Here is a 17260-nt window from a genome sequence, read left to right as displayed (position 1 = left end):
CTCACACTCTTTATCTGTGCCTAAACCGAAACGTAGATTCCATGAACAAAGCTTCTTTCTTAGAACTGCACAACTGTTGAACTGTCTTCCGATTGCCTGCTTTCCAGCTGACTACAATCTGATTGTTTTCAACTCCTTATAATTAAGTGCTTTTAATTTATTATTAAAATACTAGCGGAACCTGTGGAGATTCTGCAGATGACTCATTCATATGTAATATATTGATGTTGATATTCTGTAGATGTTCAGTATAAATGGAGACGCTCTGATATTATTGTAGCTCTTTTGTTAAAACTGCAAAAGTATTTACCTAAACTACCAGGGACACCCAGCATAGCCCGGTCGTAAAATATGCTTAAATATGATATTTTAATTCTTGCAGATTTCGTATATATTATTATAGAGTTAATTTTCTATCGATTTTTTTTATATTATAAAGTTGTGAGTTCAAAAATAAACAAAATATATCCATGTGATTTGGGTGGATCAGCTTGAATCGAAACCGAAACCAAAATTATGAAATATATATATATATATATATATATATATATATATATGTGTGTGTGTGTGTGTGTGTGTGTGTATGTGTGTGTATAGATGCGTGTGTATGTATATATGTGTGTATATATGTATGTATGTATATATATGTGTGTGTATGTATGTGTGTGCGCATATATATATGTGTACGTGTGCACACACACACACATATATATATATATATATATATATATATATATATATATATATATATATATATAACTTGAGTTCCTTCAGCTATAATCGAAACCGAAACCAAAACTTCGGAAGAATTCTTGGTAAAATTATTTATAAAAAAATAGATTGCTGTTAAAACCTAAAGCAAAACTTATGAAGAATTCTTGGTAAAATTATTTGTGACAAGAAATGGAAGTCCATAACAATGAAACGACAGTCACTCGGAGGTAAGTTTAACAAACAAAATAAATAACACACACGCTATACTATTAATATATCGATAATTCCTACAAGAAATGAATATGATAAGATAGGTAAAGCATGTTTTATTTAGAGCAAAAATTATCATAACTATGAATAAACATTGTCAAAAATTCATAATCTTCCATTTTCAAGATGAAATTTTAAATCAGCAAAAATTTTTGCATCAATCTAATACCTTTTTTTTGAAGAAGAAGAAAAAAAGAAGTAGAATGAAGAATACAAAGAGCATGAAAATAATGGGGGAATGTTAAGAGTAGACCGATTCGAAAACACCATGTTTTGACAAGCTTCTGGGCTTGACCTTTACTCCTGACCTGAAATGGAACACGTACATCAAGTCAGTTGCCAAGGTCGCTGGAAAAATGGTAGGATCCTTCTACAGCTCCAGAAGATATCTAACCCTGATACAATTCTCTATCTATATAAAAGCCAAATACGTCCAAGGATGGAGTACTGCTGCCACATCTGGGCAGGAGCTGCTAAAAACAGCCTATCCTGCCTTGACAAAGTACAAAATAGACTTTGTGGTTTAGTGGGGGATGGCCTTTTCTCTTCCCTGCAACCTCTCTCCCACAGAAGAGACGTTGCGAGTCTGTCTTTGTTTTATCCTTACTACCATGGCAGGTGCTCGTCTGAACTTCAATCTCTGGCCTCCCCTATCGCCAATCTTTCACGATAAACACTCGCCTAGCTGAAACCACTGTCAAAAATTTTCCCCACTCCTTATCTGTGCCAAAATCAAAACGTAGATTCCATGAACAAAGCTTCTTTCTTAGAAGTGCACGTCTGTGGAACTCTGTTCCGGTTGCTTGTTTCTCACCTGACTACAACCTGTATGTCTTCAAGCCCAATGTAAACAAATTGCTGATGAACCGCCCCCTTAAGTAAGACACTTTATCAAATCTCCAACACTAACATACTGTACACACAATAACCCCTATCCCCGAGTGGCTTCCGGGTCTTGATAAGTAGTGACTACCTTGTAAAAAAAAACCCAAAAAACAAAAACACAGCTAACAAATAAAAGATGGCGGTTTAATATAACACGTAAACAGAAAGGGCATCTATTATTTCAGTGAAAATTACATTTGGTTAGCAAGTGTCTAAATTAGTGGATACGGGAAGATGAAAGGGTCTCCAAACTAAATGCTTGTAATTTATTACTGAAATATAATTCTCACAAGAAATGAATATAATAAGAAAGTGTATGGCATGTGATTTTATTTAGAATTCAATATGGGTGCCAGCATACAACACTAGCTTTCCAAGACGCCTGGAAACCGCATCAACTGATTTTACAAGGAACTTTTTTGTTCCGTTTTCATTTTTATTTTACTAATAAGTCAAGAAAATAAGAAAACAAGTCGCTTACTGTTTGATTTCTCTGCTTTTACTGGCCAATGCCCATTCCAAAAGTTTCTTTTTCAATAGACTTTTAGAAACATCTGCATTTATCTGCATAAAAATAAATGATAAAAATCAACGACTGAATGGATATAATCAACCAAATAAGTTACTAAAATGTGTTCAATCAAAGTCCTGTAAGTTTATTATAAAAGAAAGCTGATGATTCTTCAAAGCAACTCTCTAACTTACATTCCTGTTTTCAATGATTTTAATTTAAAATCTAAAACATTAAAAATTATCGTGTCATATTTATACTAACCAATCCCCATTGAAATATCATGTTAATTCCATTAATACGTTTTTTTTTAGCAATTATGCTATGTTTTTGTTAGTATTTTTAAAATATAAAAAAAAATACTCTTTCACTTGTTTTATCGTGTTCCAAATTTCCAAATGCCGAGAAAAAGATGACTGCTGTAAAAAATGTAAATAAAACGGATTTTTGCATAATTACAGATAAAACAAATAAACTTTATTTTTTCTTTAATTTGTATGCATATATATTATAAGAAAATCGTACTCCTATCTGTCTGTCTGTTTGTTCGTTTGTTCACAATTTTATTAATATGTACAAAAGTTACACTATATATTATTTTTTATTGAAGAAGACCAGTTGGCCGAAACATGGTGAAACAACAGCTATAATGATGAGGATAACAGTCTGCAAAGCAATAAATAAAAAGGTACACAGTTTCGCAAATTAATTTTCATACTGAAAACGTAATTATACAAACTTCATTCCAGCATTATTTCTATATATATTGTTTATTAAATGAAATCTAAATTCAAGAGGTAACATCATTTACATAAAGAAAATCTATTTTAATAACTAGCATATGTAATATTGTCTATATAAATAATAATAATATATATGTGTGTGTGTGTGTGTGTGTGTGTGTGTCTGTATTTGATGTACACGTCCCTAAATGTAAGGCGATAATGGATATATAAAAGGGAGAAAACTCTCCAAACCTAACATTTAAGCTAATTCATACCAATAAATTCTTACCAATAAATATATCGCTAAAAAATAAAAACACAACAACAAAATTTGATAAGCGATAAACTAGCTGACGGTCAGACACTTTCGTGGCATAACAGTTAACATAAACTGGCAGCAGGCGATGTGCTCATGTGCTCAAATCTGTTCACTCTCGAGAGATAATGAATGCTTCTCATAATGCTTAGTAATTGTGGTTTAAAAACAATGGAACAAGCAAAAAAAAAAATAGATTTCTACAAGTAATTTTCGCTTTTAAAATAAAGCCTCAAAAGAAATAATTTGTTGCTTTTTGTTTCATTTTTGGTCAGTAGTATTATAGATAGGCATGTTCGTGATGTTCTAGTATATTTTTAGTGGTCTTTTGTGATGTCATAGCATATTTTTAGTGGTCTTTTGTGATGTCATAGCATATTTTTAGTGGTCTTTTGTAATGTTCTAGTATATTTTTAGTGGTCTTTTGTGATGTCATAGCATATTTTTAGTGGTCTTTTGCGATGTTATAGTATATTTTTAGCGGTCTTTTGCGATGTCAGTATATTTTTAGTGGTCATTTCTGATGTCATAGTATATTTTTAGTGGTCTTTTGCGATGTCAGTATATTTTTAGTGGTCTTTTGCGATGTCAGTATATTTTAAGTGGTTTTTTGTGATGTAATAATATATTTTTATCGGTCTTTTGTGATGTTCTAGTATATTTTTAGTGGTCTTTTGTGATGTTATAGTATATTTTTAGTGGTCTTTTGTGATGCTCTAGTATATTTTTAGCGGTCTTTTGTGATGTCATAGTATATTTTTAGTGTTTTTGTGATGTCATAGTATATTTTTAGCGGTCTTTTGTGATGTCATATTATATTTTAAGTGGTCTTTTGTGATGCTATAGTGTATTTTAAGCGGTCTTTTGTGATGTCATATTATATTTTAAGTGGTCTTTTGTGATGCTATAGTGTATTTTAAGCGGTCTTTTGTGATGTTATAGTATATTTTAAGTGTTTTTTTCTGATATTATAGTATATTTTAGGCGGTCTCTAAATCTTATAGCATATTTCAAGCGGTCTTTTGTGATGTTATAGTATATTTTTAGTGGTCTTTTGTGATGTTATAGTATATTTTTAGTGGTCTTTTGTGATGCTATAGTATATTTTTAGCGGTCTCTTGTAATCTTATAGTATATTTTAAGCGGTCTTTTGTGATATTATAGTATATTTTAAGCAGTCTTTTGTGATTTTTTAGTATATTTTTAGTGGTCTTTTGTGATGTTATAGTATATTTTTAGTGGTCTTTTGTGATGTTATAGTATATTTTAAGCGGTCTTTTGTGATTTTTTATTATATTTTTAGTGGTCTTTTGTGATGTTATAGTATATTTTTAGTTGTCTCTTGTGATGTTATAGTGTATTTTTTAGTGGTTTCTTGGTCTTACTAGATTCCAAGATAAAAATACATCTAGTCTGGTAGAGTATCCAACTTCGTATTTCTTACTTAAGGCAACATCACTTGGAAAAGGTGCACGATTCCTCGTATAAACCTAGAGAAGTTAAGAACATTAATTTTCTTATTTAATTATTGGAATTCTTTTGAGATGAGTAATTTGTATATTTTATTTATTATCCTCTATTATCCTCATCTTATTATTTATTTTTATAGTTGATATTTTACAAGTTTCGGCCAACTATTCCTCTGGCCTTCATCAGGTTGTTTCAATCCTACCCAAAACATGCCAGAGGATTAGCTAACCAAAAACAAGGTGAGACGACAGCAAGTATGGAAGGCAGTAATTACTGAAGATACAGTTAAAAGATTCGGCATTCCTATCCTACAGCGGTTAACAACCTGACATAGGCCAGAGGAATAGTTGGCTGAAATGTTGTGAAACAACAACTATAAAAAAAAAAAAAAAAAAAAAAAGACGAGGATAATAAATAAATAAAAATATTTATTTTTCTTCTCCTCAATTGACTGGATAAAAATTGTATAATATATAGGCATGTATATATTATAGTATATTTTTAGTGGTCTCTTGGTCTTACCAGATTCCAGATTCATCTAGTCTGGTAGAGTATCCATCTTTGTGTTGTTACTTGATTTAACATCACTTGGAGAAGAGGCACCATTCCTCGTATAAACCAGTGTGGGATAACCATAACAAGTTGGATCTTATTTGGGCGTCAAATACTATGTTATTTTGAATATTTAGTTACGATTTACTTGTAGGAGGAAGTATCCTCATACCATGTCTTTCCGACAAACTCCTGTACAAAGACATTATACCCTCAAGAACAGTCTCTAGTAGACATTTCGATTCTATCAAGTAAACATTCCAATTATCTCTAGTAGGCATTAAAATTCTGTTTTGTTTTTGGTTTTTTGGTTTTTTTCTCAATTTTCTTATTTTGTTTTTACTGTGATGGGGCATCCTACCAGATGATATTGACCTGCTATTACATAACACTCCAACCGAGAGATTTTTAAAAAGATTATAACTGTCCCTGATTGTGGGTGAAGGCGGCTACATTGAATAGATGTCAGCTCTATTACATAATCAAATTATCTGAATTGATTTCTTTTTCAATAAAAGTTTTAAAATAATGCTGTAGGGCGACACTTTTATCGTTCCACCCCGTCTATTATTTTGAACATTTTGTTAAGGTTAGTTACTTGAGGCATGTTTTTCTAACAAACTTCTGTACAGAGAGACATTATACAAGACAGTCTGTAGTTAGGCATTCAAATTATCTCCAGCAGGTATTAAAAATTTTGTTTTTTGTTTTAATTTTTTATCATTTTGTTTTTACTGGGGATGAATGATATTGACCTGCTATTTCAAACACTCAAACAGAGAAATTTTTTTGTAAAGATTATAACCGCCCCTTTAAATGCAGGGGCTTGTATTTCTTCGCACTTCGTTCACCGGGTATATTCGGCAAGTGATTATCTTCTCTCTATTATCTTTCAATAGCAGTTGATCACATGGTAAAAATCAAACAAATCTTACTTTGTCATAAATTCGATTTAATAATCGAGGCACTGTCGGGAAGATCGTAGGTTTCAAAACTTTGATGTCATCAAACAATAGTTTGATATCCCGTTGGAAAAATCCAATTTTCCCGCCTGTAGTGTAGACAGCAATCTAAAGAATAAAAATAAAAAAATTAAAAAAATAAAAAAATTAAAAATAAAAAGATAAGCAAAAAATATGGTGAATTATTTGCCTGTTTCATTGGATTACTTTTTAAAAAAAAATCTAATGCAACAAACTTTTTTCATTTTATAAAATAGGAAACATAGAGAGGTGTGGAGGCAATGCCTGGAAGCCGTAGACTTCTGATGGGGAAATATCTAACTCTAGATTTAATCTGCCAGAAAATGAGATGACATTTTTTAAAAGAAGGGAATGCCTCTTAAAAACGAGTTTGAATGATTTGGGTTTTCTCCCTTGATAAGATTTGTGTCACTTGGTGTCTGTGTATAAAGAGTTGTGTCACTTGCTTTGTGTTCATATTCAATATCAATAAAGATGACTTCTAGACAAGCATGTGTTGCTTCTGTCGCTGTAGTATGATAACACATGAGATTACACTGAAGTTATGCCCAATTGAGATGATAATTTTTATGCTTATGTTCAATGATTAAACAGCCCTGACACACCTCTCACCTCTCTCTTTCTATATAATTCCTTCTTGTCATAAGGATAGTGTGCCCTTCATCCATCATTCTAATGTTGATATTAATTTAATGCCAGTGTAATGCTGGTTATGTAGGGCGTACTTCTTTGCTTTTACAGACCCATATCAACCAGCATATTCGATCTAAGATTAGATAAGGAAGAGAAGGATCCTTGAATCTCCCTTTCCCAGCGACTTCAGGCTTTGCTATTGGCCAGCATTTGATTAAAAATTCAAGCTATGCCAGTAACTATGAAATAGAGCGGTTTAAGATCCTACATAGAGCAGATTTCAGAAACCATTTTTTTTAAATTTCGGAACCCATCTCTATTGCTATACGCAAACCTTCCTTGTGATGGTAGAAGGTGTGCATAAATGCATTAAATCTCTTTGCGGAACTTCGACTCTCCTCCACGTGTTTTTTATGCCCACACTGTGCCATTATTAATAGTTTTTTAAAATAACCGTTTAATTATTTATCTTAATCTGTTCTGGCACTTCAATTTCCCCCAGTTTTCTTTATATCATAACCCTGACCCTCTACTGCCTCTTATGATAAGCTCAGAAATGTTGCCTATGGAACCAGAAGAGATAATGATGATATCAGCAGGTGGCGATGTACGTGTTATTGAGGAGGATGGAAACGAAGCTACGCTTCCGATCTAATGCAGAAGTACCCGTTGAAGGCGATCACCATTTCTCTGATATTTGTGTGATAGTAATATCGAGGAGGGAGGGGTAATCGAAGGTACTATTCATGCAAGCGACCGTGCCTCTGTTTGGTCTGTCAAGTGGTGTGGATTCTTAAGTAGTTCTGACATTTTTTGTTTGACAGTTCGTTTTATTTTTATTTTTTATTTTTATTTTTTTATTTTTTATTTTTATTTTTTATTTTTATTTTTATTTTTTTATTTTTTTTATTTTTTATTTTATTTTATTTATTTATTTTTTTTAATTTTTTTTTTATTTTTATATTTTTTTATTTTTATTTTTTTATTTTTTTTATTTTTTATTTTATTTTATTTATTTTTTATTTTTATTTTTTTTTATTTTTATATTTTTTTTATTTTTATTTTATTTTATTTTTTTTTTAATTTTTTGGACGTTGTTTCATTCGCATGTGAGTTTATGGTCGGCTGAGGGAGAAAAAGGGGAAAAAAAAAGACTTCTATTGTTGCCTTAATAAAAAAAACCGTGGAAAAAACAACAAAATCTGACTCTAGTCTGCATCTCGTTTTCAACTTGAAACAATTTACATGACTGTTTTTTTTTTTTTTACACAGTGATCACCACTTATCAAGGTCCGGAAACGACTCAGGGATAAGGGTTATTGCAAGTGCATTACGTTAGTAGGAGATTTGATGAAGTGTTTACTTAAGGGGGCGGTTCATTAGGAACTTGTTAACGTTGGACTTGAAGACGTCCAAGTTGTAGTCCGGAGGGAAGCAGGCATACGGAACAGAGTTCCACAGGCGTGCAGTTCTAAGAAAGAAGCTTTGTTCATGGAATCCGCGTTTTGATTTAGGCACAGATATAGAGTGGGGGAAATTTTTCACAGTGGATTCAGCTAGACGGGTGTTATTCATGAAAGATTGGCGAGGGGGGACCAGAGATTGGAGTTCAGACGAGCACCTGCCATGGAAATAACGGTAAAACAAGGATAGGCTCGCAATGTCTCTTCTGTGGGAGAGAGGTTGCAGGGTAGAGAAAAGGGCATCCCCCACTAAGCCACGAAGTCTATTTTGTACTCTGTCAAGGCAGGATAGGCTGTTTTTAGCAGCTCCTGGCCAGATATGGCAACAGTATTCCATCCTTGGACGTACTTGGCTTTTAAATAAGAATTCCTTAAAAATATCGTTCGTCACGAAAAACCATAGACGATCTTTCAATTTTAAAAACTGATTCACGTTCAGTTTCTGATATCAGTCTCTTCATCAGCATAGGTTATAAACATCAAGTTCGTAGTTAAAATATAGCAGAAGACTAGATAGAGTATAGTTCACTCTCTGTTATACAGAAATTCGAGAGAATAACAGAGTGTTGGGATAACGGAACGAAAACAATCTACCTCTGTCAATTAAATAAAGAGTTCAATATAAATTCTGTACAGATGTTAGAGTTTGGTATAAAGATTCCCGAGTTCAACTAGATGTACCTAAAGGAGATCAATAATTACATCAACTGAAACTTTGTGTGAATAAGATGAGATGTATAGTCCAACTTATCCAAATTGTCAATCCTTATCTAAAAATTACGGAAATATAAGGTAAAAATAATTCTTACTTGATTAATCCTCTCAAAGGCATGCGGCAATGGAAGGTAGGAGATGTGCACAGTGTCCGTATTGTATGGACTGTATTCCTGAATGAGATACAAAAATAAAGAAAACAAAGAAATAGAAAGAATAGCGAATACAAGAAATGAATTCTGATCAATAAAAAAAAATTCCTTAATAAAAATTTTTGAGATTCAGTTTTGAATTTACATGAAAAAAATGAATAAAGTCTTTGTAATTTGATTTGAACGTTTGCATTTATTGTGTGAAAGATTTGGTTGTTTTGTTTTATGGCATATCAACCCCTTTTTTTTGGTTTATTTAATCTCGGATCCAGTATTTTTGGAAAAAAGGTTTTATATTTCAATTTCTTTATATCTTTCAAATATTTATTCGTGGTGTTTGGTTTGATTGTTTTGTTTTATAGCATATCAACCCTTTTTGGGTTCAAGCGTCATGGCAAATGTTTTTAATCTTCAACTTTTTTTTATATCTTCAAATATTTATTCATGGTGTCAAGTTTGTTTTTGTAGAGATAAATTGTTGTTATCGTTTCGAGATTTCAGAACCTGATTGAGTTTTGCAAAGAAAAAAAAAACAAAAAAACAATGACATCAATGTTTGGTACAGTCAAGTCAGGAAACCAATATCTTCACACAGCCTGATCTAGTTGTACTAGAAAAAGAGAAGCGATTTCGTCCGATAAGAAATAGCAGTGAATTAAAAAAAATATACATTCAGTGTTAACAAGAAAATATCGAAGACATAGTAACAATTAGGAATTTTGGTGTTTAATTAACTGTTCTTGTTCCGGGGGGTGTTACAAGTATGATTAGTCCACAGCTCATCCTCATCGTACAGCTTTCACCAGTAGAATCGTTCAACATAGTCAAACCTAACACACCACAATTGCAAAACAACAAAATGACTGGATATAGAAATTAACATAAGAAAATCGCCCATTGCACAAAGAACCAAAAGTTCTCCAGGCTCATATAGAAAATGAGAAATTGAATTTTGATTTCTATCCGATCATTGTTGATAAAAGGAGAGCAATTTATGCCAGATTCGTGCATCTCGCTTAACAATATACATAATCATGTATACAAATTTTATGAGAAAAGAAGTGGAGGCTTAACCCTAAAAATGATTTATAATAATAATAATAATAATAATAATAATAATAAAGGAACAAATAGTGAATTATACAACTGAGATTTTTAGGAGTAAATATTAGTTTTTTATCAGTTTTCTTCATCAATTTTCATCTCCTTTGCCTTGTCGATTAGGTTAGTCTCCTTCACCTCATCGATTAAGTTTGTCTCCTTCGCCTTGACGAATTGGTTTGTCTCCTTTGCCTCAACGATTAGGTTTGTCTCCTTTGCCTCAACGATTAGGTTAGTCTCCCTTGCCTTGTCTATTAAGTTTGTCACCTTCACCTCAACGATTAGTTTCATCTCCTTCACCTCATCGATTAGGTCTGTCTCCTTCACCTCATCGATTAGGTTTGTCTCCTTTGCCTCATCGATTATGTTCGTCTCCTTTGCCTTGTCTATTAGGTCTGTCTCCTTCACCTCCTCGATTAGGTCTGATTCCTTCACCTCATCGATTATGTTTGTCTCCTTTGCCTCATCGATTATGTTCGTCTCCTTCACCTCATCGATTAGGTCTGTCTCCTTCACCTCATCGATTAGGTCTGATTCCTTCACCTCATCGATTAGGTTTGTCTCCTTCGCCTTGACGATTAGGTCTGATTCCTTCGCCTCAACGATTATGTTCGTCTCCTTTGCCTCATCTATTAGGTCTGTCTCCTTTGCCTCAACGATTAGGTTTGTCTTCTTTGCCTCATCGATTAGGTTCGTCTCCTTTGCCTCAATGATTTGTTCTGTCTCCTTTGCCTCAACGATTAGGTCTGTCTCCTTTGCCTCAACGATTAGGTTCTGTCTCCTTTGCCTCATCGATTAAGTTTGTCTCCTTTACCTCAACGATTAGGTCTGTCTCCTTTGCCTCAACGATTAGGTTTGTCTCCTTTGCCTCAACGATTAGGTTTGTCTCCTTTTTCTCTTCGATTACTTTTCTTTTAATGATTTGAAGTAGACAATAAGATGTTAATTTCAATGTTAAAGCGAGTGGGCTATGCCAGCTAGTTGGATAATATGAGGTATTTGTTTCAGTTTCTTACACATCACAATTTTAAAATACCAAATCACCGAACAACTCCCAACCAAATTCGTGACCATAAAAATACACCCTAAAGTCAAAAGGTAGGGAATAGATCAATCTAGCTCAAACAACAATTTATATCCTAGGTTTACTATTTATATACGACAAATTAAGGCATGGCAAATGTACGTCGAGGCATGACAATTGCTCCTGCTGATTCTCTATTCGTGTGATACTTAGGTATGCCATTCGAACAACCTATAATTCTTATGTGAAGATTTTAATTTAGACTGGCAAGTTGTTTTTGTTTTTTTTTGCTAAAAATTTTGTAAAAAATAAAAAAGTTTTGTTTTTCCTTTTTTTTTTTTTTTCAGACTCACAAGATTTGGTGGAATTAAATTTGTTGATATATTTATTTTTCATTTGGAATTGTTTTTTGTAAACATTTTCTATAAAAAAAAATAAATACTTATAACCCCCCCCCCCCAGAACATGATTTTAAAAAAGTAAGCAAATATTTTTTCTTTTAACTTAAAGAAACATTTTTTTATTTTTTTCCATGTTTAACTTATATTTTTTTTAAATAGTCCCTCTAAATCAGAAAAAAAATTGTTTCTCTTTTACAAAAAATTTTAATGAAAAGAAATAAATGAATAAAATAGCGGGAACCATTTGTCATGCCTTAATTTGTCATCCGTGAATAGTAAAAACCGTTTTATTTCATAAAAAAGAACAAACATTGTAGAAACCTACAGCAATCATATCTATCACGGCGCCAAAAACACTGACAATGTTTCGGTGAGTTATCATGACACCCTTCGGGGTCCCTGCAAAAGAAAAAAAATGTTCATATTTTAAGACAAACACTAGAGTTCTGCAATTTGCAAAAAGCAAAAGAAAGAAAACAAAAGCACGTAAATTTTCAAGTCTTATAAAATTTTTTGCAGTTAATGAAAACAAATTAAGAAATTTACGTGCGGAGTTTTATCATAGAGACCACGTCATGCAAAAAAAACAAAACATGCTGTCAATTTACCCACAGTAGAATTTCCACGGCCCATTGTTCTATCATTGTTGCTAAGTGACGACATGGGGAAAAATGGCTTTACCGATGATAGATAAATTAAAATCGTGTATCGGTATTTATCGGAGGTATTCTGAGACAAAACTTAACTAAGATCACTCGCAGACTTATACATTAAAGTTCTATAAATTTTAAAGAAAGTCTGTTCAGCCGTTCCGGAGTCTATAAGAAAGTCACACACACACACACACACACACACACACACACACACACACACACACACACACACACACACACACACACACACACACACACACACACACAGAGTTGCATTTATACAATTGTAGAGATACGTTCACCTAAGTGTATTCTGTATGTTTGTGAAAATATATGCAAACATTACACAAAGGTTTTACAATAATTCGAGAAAAAAAAGCAACAAATCTTTATTTAGAAATTTAAAAAGAATTGAAATCAGTAATTGTATTGGAATCGGAAATTTAGAAGGGACTCAGTTATTACATTGGAATTGGGAAAAAATTTGGAATCGCTTGGTGTATACTCAATATTACATTTACTGCAGATTAGTCTCTCCTGAAATTGCTTTATAAGCCAGGTTCATAAGAGTAGTGGTTGATGGGCAGAAATCAGAGGCCCACAGTATTAATGCTGGAGTCCTCTCTCTTCCTGATCTACATCAATGATCTCCCAAAACACATACTTAAATCATTCGTTGACATCTATGCTGATGATACGACCATCTATGGCAACACATCAAAGGCCGTAAATGACAAAGTTCTCTCTAATTCTCTCTCCTCTGATCTTGAGCACGTGGTACAATGGGGGAAGAGGTGGCTGGTCACTTTAATGCATCCAAAACCAAGCTTCTATCTTTACATCATCAACGCGCTGATTCCCATCTGGCATCAATTGAAATGAATGGCTCTCGTCTTGGAGAGGCTCCATGTTTTGACAAGCTTCTGGGTTTGACCTTTACTCCTGATCTGAAATGGAGCACGTACATCAAATCTGTTGCCAGGGACGCTGGGAAAATGGTGGGATCCTTCTACCGCTCCAGAAGATATCTCACTACTGATGCAATTCTCTATCTGTATAAAAGCCAAGTACGTCCACATCTGGGCAGGAGCTGCTAAAAACAGCCTATCCTGCCTTGACAGAGTACAAAATAGACTTTGTGGTTTAGTGGGGGATGCCCTTTTCTCTTCCCTGCAACCTCTCTCCCACAGAAGAGATGTTGCGAGCCTTTCTTTGTTTTATCGCTATTTCCATGGCAGGTGCTCGTCTGAGCTCCAATCCCTCGTCCCCCCTCGCCAATCTTTCACGAGAAACACCCGTCTGGCTGAAACTACTGTCAACAATCTTCCCCACTCTTTATCTGTGCCTAAATCCAAACTTAGATTCTATGAGCAAAGCTTCTTTCTCAGAACTGCACGCCAGTGGAACTCTCTGCCGCTTGCCTGTTACCCACCTGACTACAACTTGGACGTCTTCAAGTCCAACATAAACAAACTCCTGACAAACCGCCCCCTTAAGTAAGCCACACTATCAAAACCCCCAATACTAATGTTTACTACAATACTATCTCATTGATTACTGTACACGCAATAACCCTTATCCCTGAGTGGCCTTCGGGCCTTGATAAGTGGTGACCTCCATGTAAAAAAAAAAAAAGAAAGAGCTAAGAAATCTTTTGATGTGTGGGGCATGCTACCATCTTATTGGAACCATTGTTCATCTTGATTAATCCGACTGCGCCATGACAATGATAACCAAAATTTATTTACTATTATATATTCAGTTTATCTGAAACGGTAGCAATAAACTAGAAATGTATAATATTTGATACATGGTTTAACATCCGTTTTGCATGCTGGCATGTATTGGACTGCTTTTAGAAATTAACTTTTGCTGTTTTATCTTTAACCTTTACTTATTCGGTTTTCTCTCAAGTCCATCGTTGTCACTTTCCCCCAATGTTTTCCTCGATCTTCCATTGCCAACAAACCCTGCTACCTCAAGTGTTCTACATTTAATAACCTAAACATGTTCATCCAATATTATTCTTCATCTTCATTGGTTTTAATATACGTGCTGACATATGTAAAATTGATTTCCAAATTAACTTATCTTTAGTATGGCATAATCATGCAGAAACATCGATTCTTCTTAGATCATCAAAGTTAAGCAACGTAGAGCCTAGTCAGTACCAGATGGGTGACCATTTGAGAATACCAGACGCCGTATGTAGGAGAACGTCGATACCTACCTGCAAGAACAGCAAAAACCTAACGTTGTCATCTCCTCTGACCGGGATATACATGTAAATGGAGACCGCTTGTGAATTTGATATTCCCTATAAATTCTCTCCTTTGGAAGAAGCAGATTCAATCTGCCTAGAGTGAATGCTGTTTGTATTATTATCTTTAATCATGTCTTTATTTTTCACTCTTTCTCTCACATGCACCTTTATCGCTTCTTCCCAGGTTTTCCTTGGCCTTCAGCTGCCAACTGGCCCTGCTACCTCAGTTGTTCTACATCTATTGACCCACATCAATCCTTTCAATGTGACCAAATCAACAAAGTCTCCTGTTCTGCATACATCTCCCGGTATTCATCAGAACTAAGCCTGTCTTTAAGACTCGCATTATACATCCATCATATCATTCTCATATTATTTCTTTCCATGCAACACACGTCCTCAACTCTCACTAGCCAGGTTTCACTTCCATTCATCATTAGTCGACAGTGGTAGCGTTCTGTTGTTTAATAATGGCAGAAGTTTCCTGAACTTACCTCATCTGTTCTTTAACTCTTGCAATCACACTAGCGCCCGATCCACCCTGTGCTCCAATAGTTTCACCAAAGTAACAAAACTTCTAAACGGTCTCAATAGTTTCATCATCTAAACATATTTTCTCGACATCTGAATGCTCTTCCAGCTCCATTGTCTTAGACTTTTTTATCCATAAACTGTTTATCATCTTTCAACCTGCCAGTAATTTCCCATGCTTACAAGTATCACAAAAAAAGTTAAATTGTTCCCAACTCTTTGTCCACAAACTGAGAAAAGGAACTTCCCTTTTTATGAAGTTTTTCCAACAACACAATCACTTCCTCATCAGTTGTGGTGTTTTTGTAAAGTTGGATTTATGTGTGTACATTGCACAGACCATGATCGGCTTCTCACTGTCTTTGGTTGGATTTGTCGATTAGTTTTAATACTGACTATGTTGCCAATCGTGTGGTCTCAGAAACTGTCGTAACAAAATCACAACTCAAATTTAAAACAAGAAACAAGATTTTTAAAAAATTGGCACTCGACTTCTCCACCATTAAAGCCATTGTTCCCTACTGACTAAGGTATGTCTCTGGTCCTGTGCAGTTCTAGGAGGTCCACCTACCCAAGTCTTTTCTTTTCCTTTTAAGAAGGGATTAGTTTATTGCTAATTGCCTGAGGTGTCACAAGAAAAAAAATATATTTCAAATCAAGCACAAACATCAAATTAATACCTAAAAGCCAATCTGTATCAGCGGCCCACAGAAATCCAACTGACCCCGTTGTTCGTCCTGCGGGAATATATATATATATATATATATATATATATATATATATATATATACAGGGTGGAATGATAAAATTGTCAGCCTAGAAAAGACAACATGATCCCATTTCTGTTTAATGAAAACCGGCTTAAACAATTTGGCGCAATGTTGTTCCTGACTCTGCTTGTGTGTACTAATAAACTGGTAAACTTGAAATTGATTTTACTTTATCGAATATTTTTCTAATTGAATAAAAATATCGTCTGGTATCTACAATTTCAAAATGAAAATTGTTAGAATTACAGTTGTAAATTGAAGTTTATGGACCATGCTGAAGTAATAATGTCATTATTTAGAAACCCGTTTTTAATATGTTAATCATTTTGTGCTTTAACCTAACAATTTAATAAACAAAAGATACTGCAAAAATTGAATGTAACTTGAAAATATCTGAAAATTAACATGGCCCACGAACTGCAGAAGTACACCAATATGGTCGCACATATAACTGAACAAGATAAAATTGACTTTAATTTATTTTATTTATTTTTCTGATTGAATAAAAGTCAACTCAATTCCATTAAATTTATTTGGAAAAAAAATGAAACAATCGTGCTTCAATTGTGATAAAGTGGTAGAATTACAGGATAGTAGTTGAACACTTGTCTAAATTCGCCTTGCATTGTTGCATCGTTGGTGCAATTATTACCTCACATAAGAAATCTATTCCAAGATCCAGGAACTCTGACCAGGAACGCAACCCTCCTTCAATCCAATCGAAATCAGTAGTGAAATAGTTTCTTGTAGTGTCCTTGTAGACCTCTTTCTAATGCAGGAGTGAATAATAAGTCCTGATGTTTGCCTGAGGTGTCACAAGAAAAAAATATATTCGGGAAGATAAATATTCAACATTTCGGGAAGATAAATATTCAACATTTGTCGCTCGCAGTATGTACGTTGGTGAGATTGTAGACTAAAAATGAGATCACCATGTAATCATCATCATTCAAGGCGGAAAAGCTTAAGCTTTTTGAATTGGCTTTCATAGAGCAGATCTGATAGACCGTGCACCATTCGAGCAGCCAGTCTTTGAACTCTCTCCAGGTGCTAGACATCATGTATTAGATATGGAGCAAAGACCTGGATACCGTACTCTAACAGTCGTGTGACGAGGGAGACATAAAGA

The 17260-nt window shown here is 33.9% G+C and overlaps 1 protein-coding gene across 3 annotated transcripts in view; it reads right to left on the bottom strand.

Moving 5' to 3' along the window:
- LOC145243486 (long-chain-fatty-acid--CoA ligase 5-like) overlaps nt 1-17260 on the bottom strand; it is a 174500-nt gene that overhangs the window by 50316 nt on the left and 106924 nt on the right. For all 3 annotated transcript variants that reach the window (XM_080106429.1, XM_080106427.1, XM_080106428.1), the window contains exons 10-13: nt 12240-12313; nt 9332-9409; nt 6379-6513; nt 2351-2433 (exon numbers count right to left, since the gene is read on the bottom strand). In XM_080106429.1, the coding sequence (XP_079962555.1) occupies nt 2351-2433; nt 6379-6513; nt 9332-9409; nt 12240-12313 (370 nt within the window). The remainder of the gene's footprint in view (nt 1-2350; nt 2434-6378; nt 6514-9331; nt 9410-12239; nt 12314-17260) is intronic.

The sequence above is a fragment of the Euprymna scolopes genome, chromosome 22 (genome assembly GCF_053919585.1).
Source record: "Euprymna scolopes isolate OS-2025 chromosome 22, ASM5391958v1, whole genome shotgun sequence".
NCBI classification, from domain to species: Eukaryota; Metazoa; Mollusca; class Cephalopoda; order Sepiida; family Sepiolidae; genus Euprymna; species Euprymna scolopes.
The sequence above is the reverse complement of the archived record's forward strand: the minus strand, read 5'-3'. Positions and strand labels throughout refer to the sequence as shown.